Raw genomic sequence first — 16,119 nt, 5'->3', positions numbered from 1 at the left:
TTGTGGACTATTGGATTCAACACAGTTTGAATTCATTTTGTGTATATGTTTTGAGAGATGATGGAGTTTTCTGTAACAGGAGGAAGCAATGGCTGCTCTTCGCCAAAAGATGGAGAGCGTCAATCAAGATAATCCTGGGTCTACAGCTTTCATCGTTAATACTGCTGGAAGTCCCATCACAAAAACCTGTCTTAATGCCGTAAGTTTATGTTCGATATGAAATAAAGCCTGTAATTATATATTCAGTAATTAAAAGTGAGCGATGTTATAAAAAGGCTATGTCAACCAGTAAGGTCAATGTGTGATAAATGCTGCTGCATCAACATACTGTACATTATTTGTGTAGTCCAAGAATTGATTTCCAACCAATTTGGTCTTATGATTCATGGGTTAATTAAAGAATATTTTATCGAACTAGATGGTTAATGCAAATCTTTATGAGAGGACAAATTAAGTATAGGTCAAACATCTCATACAGTCTAGTAAAATGTTCCTTGTTAATGCCCTGTTGGTGAAATTTGAGGGGACTCTACCGTCAAATTATAATTTTCATCTCATATATCCATTCGTACATCCTCATGAAATTTGTCAGCGCTCTTAGTTTCATTTCTTAATTGATGGGTTATCACCCAAATTGAAGTTAGGATTTATAATGGACATGTTTTGTATGGATAGTGAATGAACAAAAGTATGATAAAACACAGCAAAATCATTGTGTAAGTTCTAACAACTTTGTACAGCAAAGCACATGTAAGTGTGTGTTTGTTGTAATCTGTGGCTGCTGTTATTGCAGGCACCAGGAAAGATGGTGATGTTTCAGGACAGTAAAGATGCTTCAGTTCCCTGCTTCCTGCCTCTCTGTATATCCAAGAACAAGGTATCTGTGAAAGTCCAGGCTGTCATCTTCAATACCTACGTACTGCTGTTCTCTAAAGATGTACCTATCAACCTCTGTCGCTGGATTGCCCTGCAGCTGAGGAACAACTAGGCAAGAACATCACAACATTACCAGAATTGGATATTTTCTGAGAGTTTGATTTTATACATGATAAAAGAAACACAGGTGCTAGATTGAATAGAGGTAAAATGTGTGGTTTTGCCAAAATAATCCCAGAATTTAAGAATTTCAAAGATTTTGTGGAGACATTACTTTTAGTGATATATTTCATGACAAAGTCCTACTTAATGATCTTATGGGCTATGTTTTACACTTTGGTTTAATTTGACCTTATTGTTTACTATTTTATGAGGTAGGTAATCTTTAATGATTTGACAACACTGTCCTTAACATGAAATTAATTTGATTAATTAAGACGACTCTGACATTTGTATGTAATACATGTACTGAAACGTTAAAGTTATTCAGCATGTTTTAAATTACCTTGAAAGATGTATGATCTGTTTCTGTACAACACGAAAGATGAAATTATTTTATTTTACAGGTTCAATTTTGTTGTAATTATTCTATGTTGCCTATACCCCTTTATCCGTCCATCAAACCCACCTTTTTTGTCATGCCTACAGATGATAATGTGATAATAAGTATGTCTCATATGTTATTACTTTTTATGAAGATAAATCCAGTTTACATAACTTATCTCCCTTTATTACAGATTTATTGCCGTTTGCACCTATACAAAACAGGGGTTAGTAAGTAAATGTATTACTTTACAGGTACTCAGGATATTGTTTAAGGTTCATTGATTAAGGTACCAGTATTGTTAACAAACGGAATAGATATGATAAATGCAAAAAGTTGCACTCTTGTTCATAGCCTCCGAACATTAGAATAATTTGTTTATCATCTATTGACTAATATAATCATTTTCATTGAGATATTTACCAGAAGTTACTTTCATTGATGATGAATAAGAAATTGTAGCCAATATTTAAAGGCCATGCGATATCAAAATTCATACATAATTTGATCAGGATGAATTATATTTATTGAATCCCACTCAGCTGATTTTTTTGTATCATTTATACATATCACTCTGTTCCATACCGACACATATCGGTAGATTATCTTTCAGAACCATCTAATATTCGTGATAAATATATACTTTATCAGCTGCTGTTTTAATACTATTGTGATGTATGCGGTTTGTTTTGTTTATAAATACTTTGATATTTATTTCTTTAATTTCCTTTAACATTTTAATTTAATATTTAACTATTGCATTCCAGTAACAAAACATTTTACAAGATTTTTTATATGTTATTAAATTTTTATGAACTTCCAGAAATGTATAAAATACAAATCATAAGAAATCACTTATTTTTCAAATATTAAGGCATTTAATCATTATTTCTTCTTTATAGGATATGTGATTTGATCGAGTCTTTCTCTGTTAATTCTTAACATATTAATCTCAAGTTGGCTCAGAATAACCATCATATTGGAGTAGTGTATACACAACCACCCCAAGAGACAGTTTAATTTTAGAAGAGGTTTTTAAACCACTCAGTGCATTTATACTTTTTACATTTTTTTTTCATCTTACATTTTACGCCCCCCAGTGCTTGGTAAAACCTCAAGGTTCAGAGGAATGATGCGAAATTTCGTACTGGGACTGTGATTATTTTGCTTTGCTAATCATTTGGTATTTAAAATTGTTTGTTATGGAAACATAAATTCTCACTATGGATAAAATAATGTATCACTTTTCCCGCTTGGTCTCTTGGCATTATACTGGCTATTGCAGCTGAAAGGTGTTCTATTGCACCTGTATCAAGAACAGATTGCTCTAGATAGCATACTCAAACAAGATTTGCCATCATCATAATGATTGATACATCTGGTTTACAATGATTATATTGTAAGACACATAGACATTGACCTGTATTGGTTGTTCAGTTGAACCTTACAAAAAGCAGTCCTACAATGAATAGCTGATGGTGTATATCTGTTCTTTGTTTTGTTATTGGCATATTTAATAATTCAATCATTAATTTCATTGAAGCATCGTGGTATTTTTCGATATATTTTCTTTAAGCAGAACATGGAGAGTACATCACTTTCTATGTGCCAGTGGTAAATGTCATGTAATGTATAATTGACTTCAAAACTATGTATCAACATAATCGGACCACCACCACTTGGATGTTCTTATTGATAGCTCACATTGCGGTGATCAGCTGAAATGTTGGGATTGATGCATCTGTATTTCCCAGTTTATTTTGTTATGTTTGGACATGTTATAAATAAAATTTTTCCAAATATGCTAAGTTATTCCTGAGTCCTGTGTATGTAAATCGAATAGAGATAATATGATCTGGATCAAATTCTGTTCTTTATACATTTTAATTGTTCCGTATCATGAGAACTAAACAATACGTCACACATCTACATGATCCATTAAAACAAGGGAGTCCTCTAAGTTTCTTCATGAATCTTTAAAAATTCATTCCTAAAGTAAATGAAAATAAAACAAAAACCTTGATTCTGTGTTATATTGTTGAATGTTCATCGTTTTTAACCAATATACAGGTGTAGGAATAATTATTTTTAAATCTTTCAGGTGGAATACATTTTAATTTAGTAAGTTTTGATAAACAGTAATGCAAGAGTTTAATTTCATAGTCTTAAGACCCATCAAACCAAATTCTGTACAAACATTTGAACGTCTACGGACCAAAACATAATTTGTATATAAACGATTGGATTTTAGAAGTGATGTTAGACACTACACTTTTATGGCTTTGCATATACAGTTATCTACTTAAATATCTTCACATAATAGAAGTTAAAGAGTGTAGGCCAAGAAATTGTGGAAGATCATCAAAACAACACATACAGTCTCTGTTAGTTTAGTGTGCGAATATCATTAGATATACATCTTATATACATACCCCTAGAACATCTAAGACCAAAGTTAAAAGCTACCTTGGGTAACAGGTACCACAAGGAAGTAATGACAATGCACAACGACCATACAGTAATAGGGTACAACACCACTCTACTTCTTTACTATCCCCGCGAACTCCCAGCTTCATCTAGCTCGATAAAATTTTTGAAAACATGACTATTAAAAAAATTGACAAACTTCAAACAGAATGCCCAAAATCAAAGATGGCTTGATGTAGACATAGAGCTGTCTCAAGCTATAATCAAAGTCCAATATATTCTTTATACTGAAAAATTTTGGCTTTCATTTTATTTTTACATTTGTATTGTATGAAAATCACTTATGTCCATATCATAATCATTTTACATCTCTTAACCTCAAAATCTGTAAGGCACAACTAGGGAATTGATGTGAGTCATTCCAAGGGTTTTTAGTATTATTGTCACACCTCAATGATGATATTGTTTTTCATCTAAATGAACAAAATCAGATCAAAAAACAGCAAAATGTAGTACTGTCTGCTGTCCTGAAGTTTTTTCTGGGACAACCTAAACTACTGATGAAATCAGAGTGAATATTTCCTCATGGTACCAATCACAACAGGCTTCACTACATATGAACTTTGAATACACTTTGTCAAGTGATAACAAAAACAAGTTCAAATTCCATATTCGATTCCATTCGGAAGACAAGATTTATGCAATTGTTTAGGGACGGTTAAACATAAAGATCGATGTGACACCAAACGACGGATTAACTCCTCGACGCAACGAACAGACGTAACAAAAAGCTCATTCTGAGGGATCGGCTAACATTAGAATAGCCACACTAAATCATACTAATCTGATCTAATAATCCTACTGTGTATCTTCTGATATCTAAGTTATCTGCAAGGTGAAAGGAAGGTATTCAATGTTTAGATATGAAACATGTGAAGAATATGACATCTCAAAAAATCCATGTATGTTTACCAATATTTACATTTTCACTGCAGTCTCACTATGATAACCTTAGAGCGCTATTATAACGTTTAATGCAAAATTCCCTTTGGATTTCATCATAAGCTTGCAACTCACATGTAAATATTAGCATAGAATGTCTTTCAGATTTGGCACTCATTACAAATATGAAATCCAACCTGAACAGAGCAAATCTACTATTTGAGATTTGTGTCTCTATCCACCTATTCTCTATACTGGCTATGAATGCCACTGAACCTGTGTTCAATTGCTTAAATGAATGCCTGCTACAGACAGATACCTCTAGATAGTCATAGCAAAAATATCAACAGCAAGGTAACATAATTAACAAATAAAAGTCTATACTACAAAGAATTGCCCATCATCCATAATGCCTTAATCCTATAAATGGATACGCAACAATCTCTAAATGAATACAGGGGAACAATTAAATAATCGATATCGGGTATATGTTTAATTCTCAAGTTTCTGTTTAGGAATTCAAGTCCAATGCTGTTTTAAGCATGCTGCTAAAAAGAGAAATGAATAAACTGTAAGAATTGGAGAAACATTTAAGTATCTAAACATCTAAGGTAATTACCTCCTTACCTCCTTATCTCTGCGTGTCATTCCGTTTGATAAGCCATTGTCCATCGGACAGATAAAACTGTCGGCCTCTGCGTCAGACTTACTCCTCTTGTGGCCAAACAAACCAAATTTTCGGTTCTGTAAGAAATAAGTCAAGCATTAGAGAGAAGTCTCCCTTTGGTAAAAGAGGATAATTATAATCTAATTTTAAATCTTACCAACTGTCTCTACCAAGAAAATATTATCCAAGGACAAAACTTTTAAAATGAGAAGAATTTCAATTAATGTGGTAACGAGCTTAACTAATATTAAATGTTACCAAATTCTTATATTTTGGCCACGACAGAAGAATTCTGGAAAAAGGGTCCAATGATACTAACACACTAAATAAAATTTTAATTTCAAGGAGAAGCTTTACATAATCAAACATGAGACTGTTCTCACCTTAACCTTGGCATTCAGCACCAGAGGTATGTAGCCAGGCAAAGACTCTGCCTCACGTTTCTTGATTTGTACCTCGTTACCAATGAGCGCTACAAAGTGAGTGTTGAGGTGGCGTCTGAGTAGGGTCTTGTTTGTAGGGATGGACAACAACTGTGAAAACAACTCGGCATTGAACCGAGGCTCAAGTACCTGAAATACAGTAAAGAACAACTTAAATCATTTGTTGATGTTTTTCTCTTTAGTATATTGTATGCTTTCAATGGTTTGGGCAAATAGAAGCAGGTAATTTTACAGCTACGAAAAACAAATATCAAAGAATCTCCATCTCGTATATATTCCATTGCAAACCTTTGTGGCTAGCCAATAAGCGACATTTTAAATGATTTTCATGAAACAACATGTGATTTCTGGCACCGAATCAACCATACAACCAACAAAACGTTTTACAAAATCTTTTCAAATGAGCATCTTAATCTTCATGGTGGCTGTTTATAAAACCAAGGAATCAACACCGATAACTAGACGTTTATGTTGATACTGCGGCACCCTATATTGTTACTCACCATAAGGGCCCCATGCACACCACTGCCCCGGAGATTAGGGGCGTACTCAGACAGATCTATTGTACGTAACCATTCCATGACACGATGGTTAGTCCATAGCACCACTCCACCAGGGATGTTTTGTAGCTGTCCCTATAAATAAACATTGTATCGTTCTCAATGAAATATTTTCACAAGAGGTAAGTCAAATACTGAGTTGTACAACCTTCAAAATTATAAGTTTAATGTCTTTCATGACACTCTAATTACCATAAAATTAAGTATTCTTCAACAAGGATTCTCTACATCATATACACAAATATATAATCCGGATAAAATATAAAGTTGCCAAAGAAACTTTAATGTAACAAGAGACCCATGGGCCTTAACAGTCATCTGAAAATCATCTCCACAAATTATAACAAGAGGGAGGGTGGTCAGAGTCACCATTTATACAAAATCTGTTCCCCTTCCCTAAGGATGTTTCAGGCCAAATTTGGTTAAAAATCCTACTAGTAGCATTTTAAAAGAAAGTTTACGCACCACGCACGACGGATGGCGCACAATGACGGATGGTGCACGATGACAATATGTCATTTTGACCCTTCGGGTCATATGACCTAAAAACCAATGTGTCAGCCTACCTCGTCTGGTGAGGGCCGCCGTCTCAGACACTGAGGGTTGTAGTTATTGGAGCGTAGGACCTGGATACCCCTCTTAATGCTGACATGATGAAGCTCGCTGGTCACCTTCAAGGCCAGTAGGTCGTCCTGTAACAAGAAGTACATTATTGTGTACGTTAATTGATTATGATTATGATAGATGCCAAATTAATAGCCGAGGCCTCATCAGGTGGTAATCTCACATTACCCATTTTTTTTTCATATTTTATAGTTATATATTCTTTGTACTTGCTTCATTTACTAATTGTGTTGTTTTGCATCTCCTAACAAAGTTTCCAAGAAATTGAACCTATCGTAGGTTTAATAGTTGATTATGCTGAATGGCAAGTTAGTAGCAAAGTTCATTTAAGGTGTTAATTCGATTTGTATCTCCTTATAAAAGTGAAACTCTTCCCCATTCTATAGTTTTATTCCTTCTTTACATAAACAAGAGAAGTTACCTCCCTTGTTGGCAGGTCTGCATTGTGACGTCAGTATTTTGTGAGCGATATTAACGCTGTTTCCTATAAAAGTATATATTATGCTCATAAAAACATGACGTTACAATTACTACCTATCTGTAAAGGCAGATCACTATGTAAATATAGGATATTATTAAGCATGCAAAAAGGCAACAAAAACATATCAATTCTGTTAAACTTACAACAGTGAGGAAATGCAGCATACGTCCGTCCACTCTAGCATCATAAAACACGTCTTTGTATTGTGGGAGACCAATATCATCCAACCAACCTGTTGAAATGGATAAACAAAGAATTGTATACAGCACCAGTCTCAACTCATCATGGACATATTACATACTATTTTCCCTTTAGGTGTTGGGTTAAGGTTTCAGGTTAAGGTTTGGGGTTCTGCAGTCTGTAATGTTACTGATTGAGATATTACTGTTCCCTCATCCTTATAATTACAAACATACTAGTTTACTTGGAAATGACAGATTCTGGTATTCTGAACTGAACTCAATATATTTAAAATAAAATTGCCTCATTTGCGTGTGACCCAATTATGGTCGAGGATGCTGACTAGACTTACATGTGACCCAGTTATGGTCGAGGATACTAAATAGACTTATGTGTGACCCAGTTATGGTCGAGGATACTAAAGAGACTTATGTGTGACCCAGTTATGGTCGAGGATACTGAATAGACTTATGTGTGACCCAGTTATGGTCGAGGATACTAAATAGACTTATGTGTGACCCAGTTACGGTCGAGGATACTAAATAGACTTATGTGTGACCCAGTTACGGTCGAGGATACTAAATAGACTTGCGTGTGACCCAGTTATGGTCGAGGATACTAAATAGACTTATGTGTGACCCAGTTATGGTCGAAGATACTAAATAGACTTATGTGTGACCCAGTTATGGTCGAGGATACTAAATAGACTTATGTGTGACCCAGTTATGGTCGAGGATACTAAATAGACTTATGTGTGACCCAGTTATGGTCGAGGATACTGAATAGACTTATGTGTGACCCAGTTATGATCGAGGATACTAAATAGACTTACGTGTGACCCAGTTATGGTCGAGGATACTAAATAGACTTACGTGTGACCCAGTTATGGTTGAGGATACTAAATAGACTCACGTGTGACCCAGTTATGGTCGAGGATACTAAATAGACTTACGTGTGACCCAGTTATGGTCGAGGATACTAAATAGACTTACGTGTGACCCAGTTATGGTCGAGGATACTAAATAGACTTATGTGTGACCCAGTTATGGTCGAGGATACTAAATAGACATATGTGTGACCCAGTTATGGTCGAGGATACTAAATAGACTTACGTGTGACCCAGTTATGGTCGAGGATACTAAATAGACTTACGTGTGAGCCAGTTATGGTCGAGGATACTAAATAGACATATGTGTGACCCAGTTATGGTCGAGGATACTAAATAGACTTATGTGTGACCCAGTTATGGTCGAGGATACTAAATAGACTTATGTGTGACCCAGTTATGGTCGAGGATACTAAATAGACTTACGTGTGACCCAGTTATGGTCGAGGATACTAAATAGACTTACGTGTGACCCAGTTATGGTCGAGGATACTAAATAGACTTACGTGTGACCCAGTTATGGTCGAGGATACTAAATAGACTTACGTGTGAGCCAGTTATGGTCGAGGATACTAAATAGACTTATGTGTGACCCAGTTATGGTCGAGGATACTAAATAGACTTACGTGTGACCGAGTTATGGTCGAGGATACTAAATAGACTTACGTGTGACCCAGTTATGGTCGAGGATACTATATAGACTTACGTGTGACCCAGTTATGGTCGAGGATACTGAGCTGGTCCTTTGAGTTAGCTGTGATAGCTTGGAGGGCTAGCTGTAACTTCTTCCGGTGTAAACAGTTTTTCACTCCCATATCCTGTAAGCAATATTTTTAGTTTCAATAGGACTAAATCATTAGAAATTCCATACAAGGCTTCTGGCTAAAAGACCATTGTTGGAGCTACAACAATGTATACCACAGTTTCAACTACCCTTAATAAATGCTTATCCTGATTTATTTTCAATTATTGTTTGAAAAACCTGTTTGTAAATCAATTTTCTATTGTGTGCGATTTACTTTCTCAAATTTTGTGAATGTAAAATCACAAAAGTCTATCTTCGTGAATTAGAATCTAATGATATGAATTGCAATTCAATTTTTATATCCGCCAATGCTAATCTTTGCGAACCTGTTTTGAAATGAAAACCGCTCAATTTAATTAGTAGCTGCAAAAGAAAGTCGGTTTACTGAAGTAGAATGTATAGATTTTAAGCTTGTAAAACCAACCATTACATTAATTGTAACAGTATATATTAGGTTATATGCTGTACCTTCTCCAGTTCGTGAGCGCTGGCTCTCTGGAGCTGCTCCCCGTTCTTTACCCAGCGCCGACATTCCACCAGATACATGTTGAGACCAATATCATTCATCCAGGCAGTCACCCGCTCACTGTCCCATCGAGAGAATGGCAGGTCACTGTACAATACAACAGAATTAAGTATACAATGGCTATATAGTAAATGTATTTCTACAAAATTTTCATGGTACATCAGGTACACCAATGCATTTTTGAAGTACATATTTGTCTGTAAAACAAATCATAATATTTCAATTTTTGAAGTATCATCTGGGGCTACAGCCTAGAGCCACAAGATATCTCTGGTGTATCTGAAGCCAACCCCTTGAAAAACAGAGTAACAAACACTTAGCCATGATAATGCTGCCAAATACATTACCTCGTTAAGTAGCCATATTCAATTATTTCATATGCTTGTTTTAGACATGAAAGAGCTTGACTCATCCGACATTCCCACTTGTCCCAAATTGTATAAAGACAAACACACCACAAACCCAAATATGCATGGAGATTGGATGATACAATATCATTAGAAATAGTATGAGATATAAAGGTGGATATTTCATTGACTTACTCATTATATTTAAGTTCCTTAGACCAGCCTATCCTTCCTGATGCTGTGGCTCTAACTCCACCTCTCCTGAACTGTTCTACTCTCTCTCTCTCATGGAAATCTTGGGAACCACTCCTCTTAAGTCTACAAAACAATGAAATGTACAGTACTTTGTGACTATTGAAAGTTCAAAGAAATAAATTCTTGTTTGTTTGTAGTTCCACATTGTAAAAAACATTATTGAATATCTGGTGCATTATATTTATGTTACACTCTGTATTTAGCAAATATTTATCCATAAAAAATTTAAGCCAATAACCTTGACTTCTAATTATGTCATAATAATGAAATGTACAGTAATTTGTGACTATTAAAATTGTTTGAACTACATTAGTTCAATGAAATTAATTCTTGATTGTATGTAATTTTAACATTCTAAAAAAAAACTGAACATAAGATGCGTTCTATTTATGTTAAACTCTCTATTAAGCTAATATATTTATCCATACCAAAAATTAGCCAAATATCTTTACTTTTAATTATGCCATAATATAAATCCAACCTTTAATTTTTTCAGTGGTAAAAATATCAACACTAATGCCCCATCACACTTACTTGCCAAAGAAGCGTTTGAGGCCCTTCTTTTTCTTCACCTCTGAAGGTATATCCGAGGCCATGCCCACGTGTTGTAAACCGTCCTCGTCGTCGGTTACCACTTCTGTATGTGCTGAAAGTGTATATAACGGGAAACCCACATCAATAAATTATACATGATCATCTTCTTCTGTATACATATTTCCCTTTCATACCAGTTTACAAAGTCTTAACCAGTTCAGAGATGCATCATTTTTTTAGATTTGCTAGCTGCAGAGTGGATCTTGGCAGAACTGTTAACAAGCAGTATCAACATGTTATTTTATGTTTACATATACTGACAACACGTAATGATATCTGTCAACATGGTACTTGCCGCATAGCCAAAACAGACAAGAACAAATCAAGACCAAGCCAAACAAACGGCCTAGTGAAATTTGGTGATTAGTGTATATAATCCAATTGTAGTCTTGTAATGATACATATACTTGTACATAGAGATACATTTGTATGTATATATAACCAAAACCGTCCCAAACAAAATATTGTAGATGTACAAGATAAGTACCCAGTATATATCAAATCAGTTAAATAAGTCAGACATGATAAATACCGATAAATCCTGCAGACATAATCAGTCAGATGAGCCCTATTCCCAATGACGACAAGCCGAGACAATGGGACCTTTTACATCTGCCCACATTAGGTTACACCAGGGATCCTGACCTTTAGCATGTATCTTACCACTGACAATACACATCTTTGTGGTCACATTAGGTGGACCCAATCATAGGCCAACACTACTCTAGGCCAACATATCATATTATGTATTTCTCGAAAAAGAAATGAATGCAAAGAATAAGTAAATCATTACATCATAATTGGGGGCTTATCAAATCCCTATAATTGGTTGACCTGGTTTTTTTCTAGGCATGTCAGATATATGCAGGTGTTTATCAGGATCGATCATTAATGATCATATACCTTAGTAGATTGTACATGTGGATAACCCTTCATTCAAATCAAGTCTGGATCACAAGTTTCTCCTCTCACAAACGCTTAGTCTAAAATCCCAAACCTAAATTTCACATTGCAGGTCACCCCATATCTTCTAAAAAGCGTAGGACAAAGGTTTATATACCACTAAGTATAGACCAGTTTTACTGAGGCGAACATTTGTTTGGCTTGGTCTCAAAATGAACTCGGTACACAGAGTTAAAATGCTGATGTTACTGTACCCTCCCATCATGTCAGACATGTTAACTGATTATGTCACCTAATACCACACTGGCTTACAGCAAATGTTGCCTATATAATCATATCTACATATTAACAACTGTATCTTTGAGGTACTATGGAGCCTTGCTAATCTGGTTAACCATATAAAAACACTCTCCCCCAGCAGCTTATTCAATAATGTCAATAATATTCCAATGTAATCTTAAATCATTTTCATCTAGAAGTGTCCAAATTCACAAGGTTATTATTACACATTAAAATTCATGACAAGAAAATCATACATATATATTGTACAAAGTAAACAAATTTAGAGATAAACAAGTTGAGCTAGTGCTGAGATATCAAGTTACAAAAACACTCAATTTGCATTACATCACTACTAGAAACTCTGCCGACATCAATAAGAATTTAATTAAACTTTTTTCGAGAAATTCAAGATCTCAAGAATTGTTTTAAATATAGAACACATGCACGTTGCTGTTATCAACAATTACACTGTTGTACGATGCAGGTGTTACATTGCCATGGTAACACAGGTGGAACATCTCGTTAGGGTCTGAGTAAGTCAAGCAACAGTGGCTTGATAGCCACCATAAGGAGTTTGATGTTAGGAGGCCTTATGCTTAAGTAATTAACTGGATTAATTAAAGATGCATATATCTGATGTTAGACATTGTTAGACATACAAAACAATACATGTAAACATCAACTATATCAATTCACGGCCAAAGTTGTATGAAACAGATGTCGAGAATGATAGACAATACAATTGAATCTTACATCCTTGAGCTTATAAATCCTTTTCAAACCATTTTCTCTGTTCTGAATAAACTTAACAATAAGTCTTACCTGAATAAGTTAATTATCTGATTAAGTTAAACATATATCCAACACAAAACTTACCGTGGTCAGCTGGGTTAAACATGGTTTGATGTGTAAAACTTTCTGCTTAACAATAATTACGATTCTTTCTAGGGGTAATATACAAGCCCAGAATTAATCGAACTGAAGTTTTAGGACAGGCATATTTAAACTTGACGGTCAATATAAAGAAGAAATGACCATAACTATTATCTAACTTCATTTCAGTACCTAATGAACAGGCAAAGAAGGAAATCCCAGTTGTACATCAGTAAGATTCAATGAAAATTTTGACATTGTTTAGATGTAAGTGTGTATCCTTAAATTACCTTTGAAGGTAACTCACCACACAGCAGCCACACTAGGCTTATGTTCCATGTATAGCCAACAACACTTAATCTTATAAAGTACAAGTAACTCACCAGAGGAACCGCACTAGGACAAAGTTCCATTCTTATTTATCCCCAAAATACTGAATACACATCCTATAAGGTTCCCACATCAGCACAAAATAAACGTCTGGTTATTGTACTTAATTTAAAATATTAGGCCAGTGAGTTTGCCAGCGAGTCCACAAATACAAACAACACAGACTGGACGCATCATCTACCGGTTAGCATGTGGAGGGACAGTTGGGGGTATTCGGACACCTGTTACGACTGTTAATAACTTTTAACAAAACAGTCTAAATGGTGGAGTTTTTCCTCTGGATGAGAAATGTATCCATCCTGTTGTTATAACACCTTACAATAGCCCAGACCTTCAGCTGTTAATTCAGTCTCCTAAAAACGAAGCTGGGGAGGCTAAAAACGGAGAAACCCCACAGGATGTTGGTAGTAACTTAAATATATGTGAAATTCTATCTATTTGAGAAAACATACAGACAAATAAATTAAACTAATTTCAGATTCTCTGAAGTTGTACTCTATCTTATGATCAGAAAGCTGGCATCTGCCCTTTCCGAAAGTTTTTTTTTTGTATCCAAAGCAACCAATTATGTTCCTTGGCAACATGAAGGGGTGGGTAATTCTTAAAACGGGGTTCATTTCGACCATATTTACCACCCTCCCTAAATATGCAGGATTGTAACAAAATCATGCTACACATATATATTTGATGATTTTTTATCAGTTGTAATGGAATTTTAAAGTCAAAAGGTGAAAAGATGTATATGAAGTATAATTAGATAAACAGTTTTCCTAGCAGCCATTTGATGTTCCATGCTATTCATAAACAGTTGAATTATATGATGAAGCAAATGCAGTCTTATCTGAAGCAAGCTTGAAAATACTTCTGATAAATAATTCTGATGTCTGTCCAATAAAATTTTTCATTATTGCATTGCTTTTTTTAAGCCTTTGAAGTATTGTTTTTTAATGCTATCAACTGATTTTTAATCTATAGGGTCACTTTTACCCCCTGACCTTACATGGGTTTAATAACTTATATGAATTTATTTTATTGTCAATTTCTTGTCTAAGAGGTGAGGTGATGCTTTGGGCAGGAAAGTGAACATAGCATATATATTAACTACAAGCACTTTATATCATAATTCTTCAGTTGATTTATCTACCATTTTACTATATATTATTATATCTTTAATTTTTAATTGATAAATTTAACAGCTGTTTTAGGATGTTTGTTTTAGTTTGTTCGTTTCCAATATATTTGACAGCATTTATTTATATTTTTTGAAGCATAGCTGGTATAATAAGATATCTGATTTTGTTTATCTAATATTTAAGTACAAAATCAACACCTATCATATTTTTATGTTTTTGTTTATCTTTTCCAAAAATGTAAAATATTATAAACCATTCAATCAGCTTATCTATTTCTGTACAACTCTATCCAAACTAGAGGCGTCAGAAGGATATGAAAATATCCTGTTATCATTGTAATAGATCCTGCTTCCTTACACTAGGGAATTACAATCATAAGTTTACAAATAAGCCATGGAGATTATTAAATTATCATTACACCTAAATACTTTCCCTGGCCTCATCTTATGTAGATAATAAACCTATCTCTTCAAAAATCATTTATATATTTTTTCCATTATTTTTTGGTTGCTGTGGTTTCCATTTTTTGATTCATTGATATCAGGATGTTGAGTCATTTCCTCTTGACTTGAATCTTTATCAATTCTCTTGATATGTACACCGCATATCAGTGATAGATATGGAATAAACTGGTATACCATAAGCCTGCCGACTCTAAAAAACATCCGGGCCTCAAGAAGTTCCATACCAACTTGACTGAATGTGTATGATTATAGGGTAGGGGTTGTATTATGGGATACAAGATCTGATCGACAAATCTATGGCATGTATGAATGCCGAGATAACAGTGAAAACATTAAATATTCAGTCTATTGCATGTCCCGAAGGCTATCAATTTTCTGGTTTATCGAACCTATCGGCAGATATCAAGTTCTGCTGATAAAATACATAATGTATTTATATAATGGTATATATATAAAATTTCTAAATAGTATCTGACACTGGCCACAGTTGTATAGTTAGATACTAGAATTTAAGAATTTTCATATAAATTTAATTGATTTCATTTGATTTTAGTCTAATAAAGAGACATACAATGTAGACCATTTAAACACACACAGCTACAGTACTTAGTGAAGATCAAATCTTCACTGCTATATTGGTAATTAATCAACAAAGGGGAAGGGGCCATAGTTAATTTTATACAAAGACCATGTTTTCTATCTATTGATTGAGATTTTCATTTCTACTGATACAGATGTTTTGTATATATGTAGCAGTGTATATAATTATGTATTCAGAAAATAAGTTTGAAAGGTTTTAATAACTTTTACATTCTTGACTGGTAACCAATGGCTAGATATATGTTATAAGGTCTTAAGGTATGATGGAATTAATCACATTAGAATTAAGATTTACGATAGTAATACTGCATTAGATT

At 34.3% G+C, this 16,119-nt stretch overlaps 2 protein-coding genes across 2 annotated transcripts in view; one reads left to right on the top strand and one right to left on the bottom strand.

Annotated features, from left to right (window-relative positions):
* The window catches only part of LOC138330018 (uncharacterized), a 29,487-nt gene extending 27,226 nt beyond the window's left edge, over positions 1-2,261 (top strand). The window contains exons 7-9 of the mRNA XM_069277363.1: positions 80-199; positions 794-988; positions 1,614-2,261. Of these exons, the coding sequence (XP_069133464.1) occupies positions 80-199; positions 794-988 (315 nt within the window). The 3' untranslated portion in view covers positions 1,614-2,261. The remainder of the gene's footprint in view (positions 1-79; positions 200-793; positions 989-1,613) is intronic.
* Positions 2,262-4,726: 2,465 nt separating this feature from the next.
* LOC138329814 (liprin-beta-1-like) overlaps positions 4,727-16,119 on the bottom strand; it is a 96,778-nt gene continuing 85,385 nt past the window's right edge. The window contains exons 13-22 of the mRNA XM_069277108.1: positions 11,098-11,209; positions 10,504-10,626; positions 9,904-10,048; positions 9,337-9,448; positions 7,708-7,796; positions 7,026-7,151; positions 6,403-6,534; positions 5,840-6,028; positions 5,417-5,533; positions 4,727-4,735 (exon numbers count right to left, since the gene is read on the bottom strand). Of these exons, the coding sequence (XP_069133209.1) occupies positions 4,727-4,735; positions 5,417-5,533; positions 5,840-6,028; positions 6,403-6,534; positions 7,026-7,151; positions 7,708-7,796; positions 9,337-9,448; positions 9,904-10,048; positions 10,504-10,626; positions 11,098-11,209 (1,154 nt within the window). The remainder of the gene's footprint in view (positions 4,736-5,416; positions 5,534-5,839; positions 6,029-6,402; positions 6,535-7,025; positions 7,152-7,707; positions 7,797-9,336; positions 9,449-9,903; positions 10,049-10,503; positions 10,627-11,097; positions 11,210-16,119) is intronic.

The sequence above is a fragment of the Argopecten irradians genome, chromosome 8, assembly GCF_041381155.1.
Source record: "Argopecten irradians isolate NY chromosome 8, Ai_NY, whole genome shotgun sequence".
Classification (NCBI taxonomy): Eukaryota; Metazoa; Mollusca; class Bivalvia; order Pectinida; family Pectinidae; genus Argopecten; species Argopecten irradians.
This window is presented reverse-complemented; position numbering and strand designations above follow the sequence as displayed.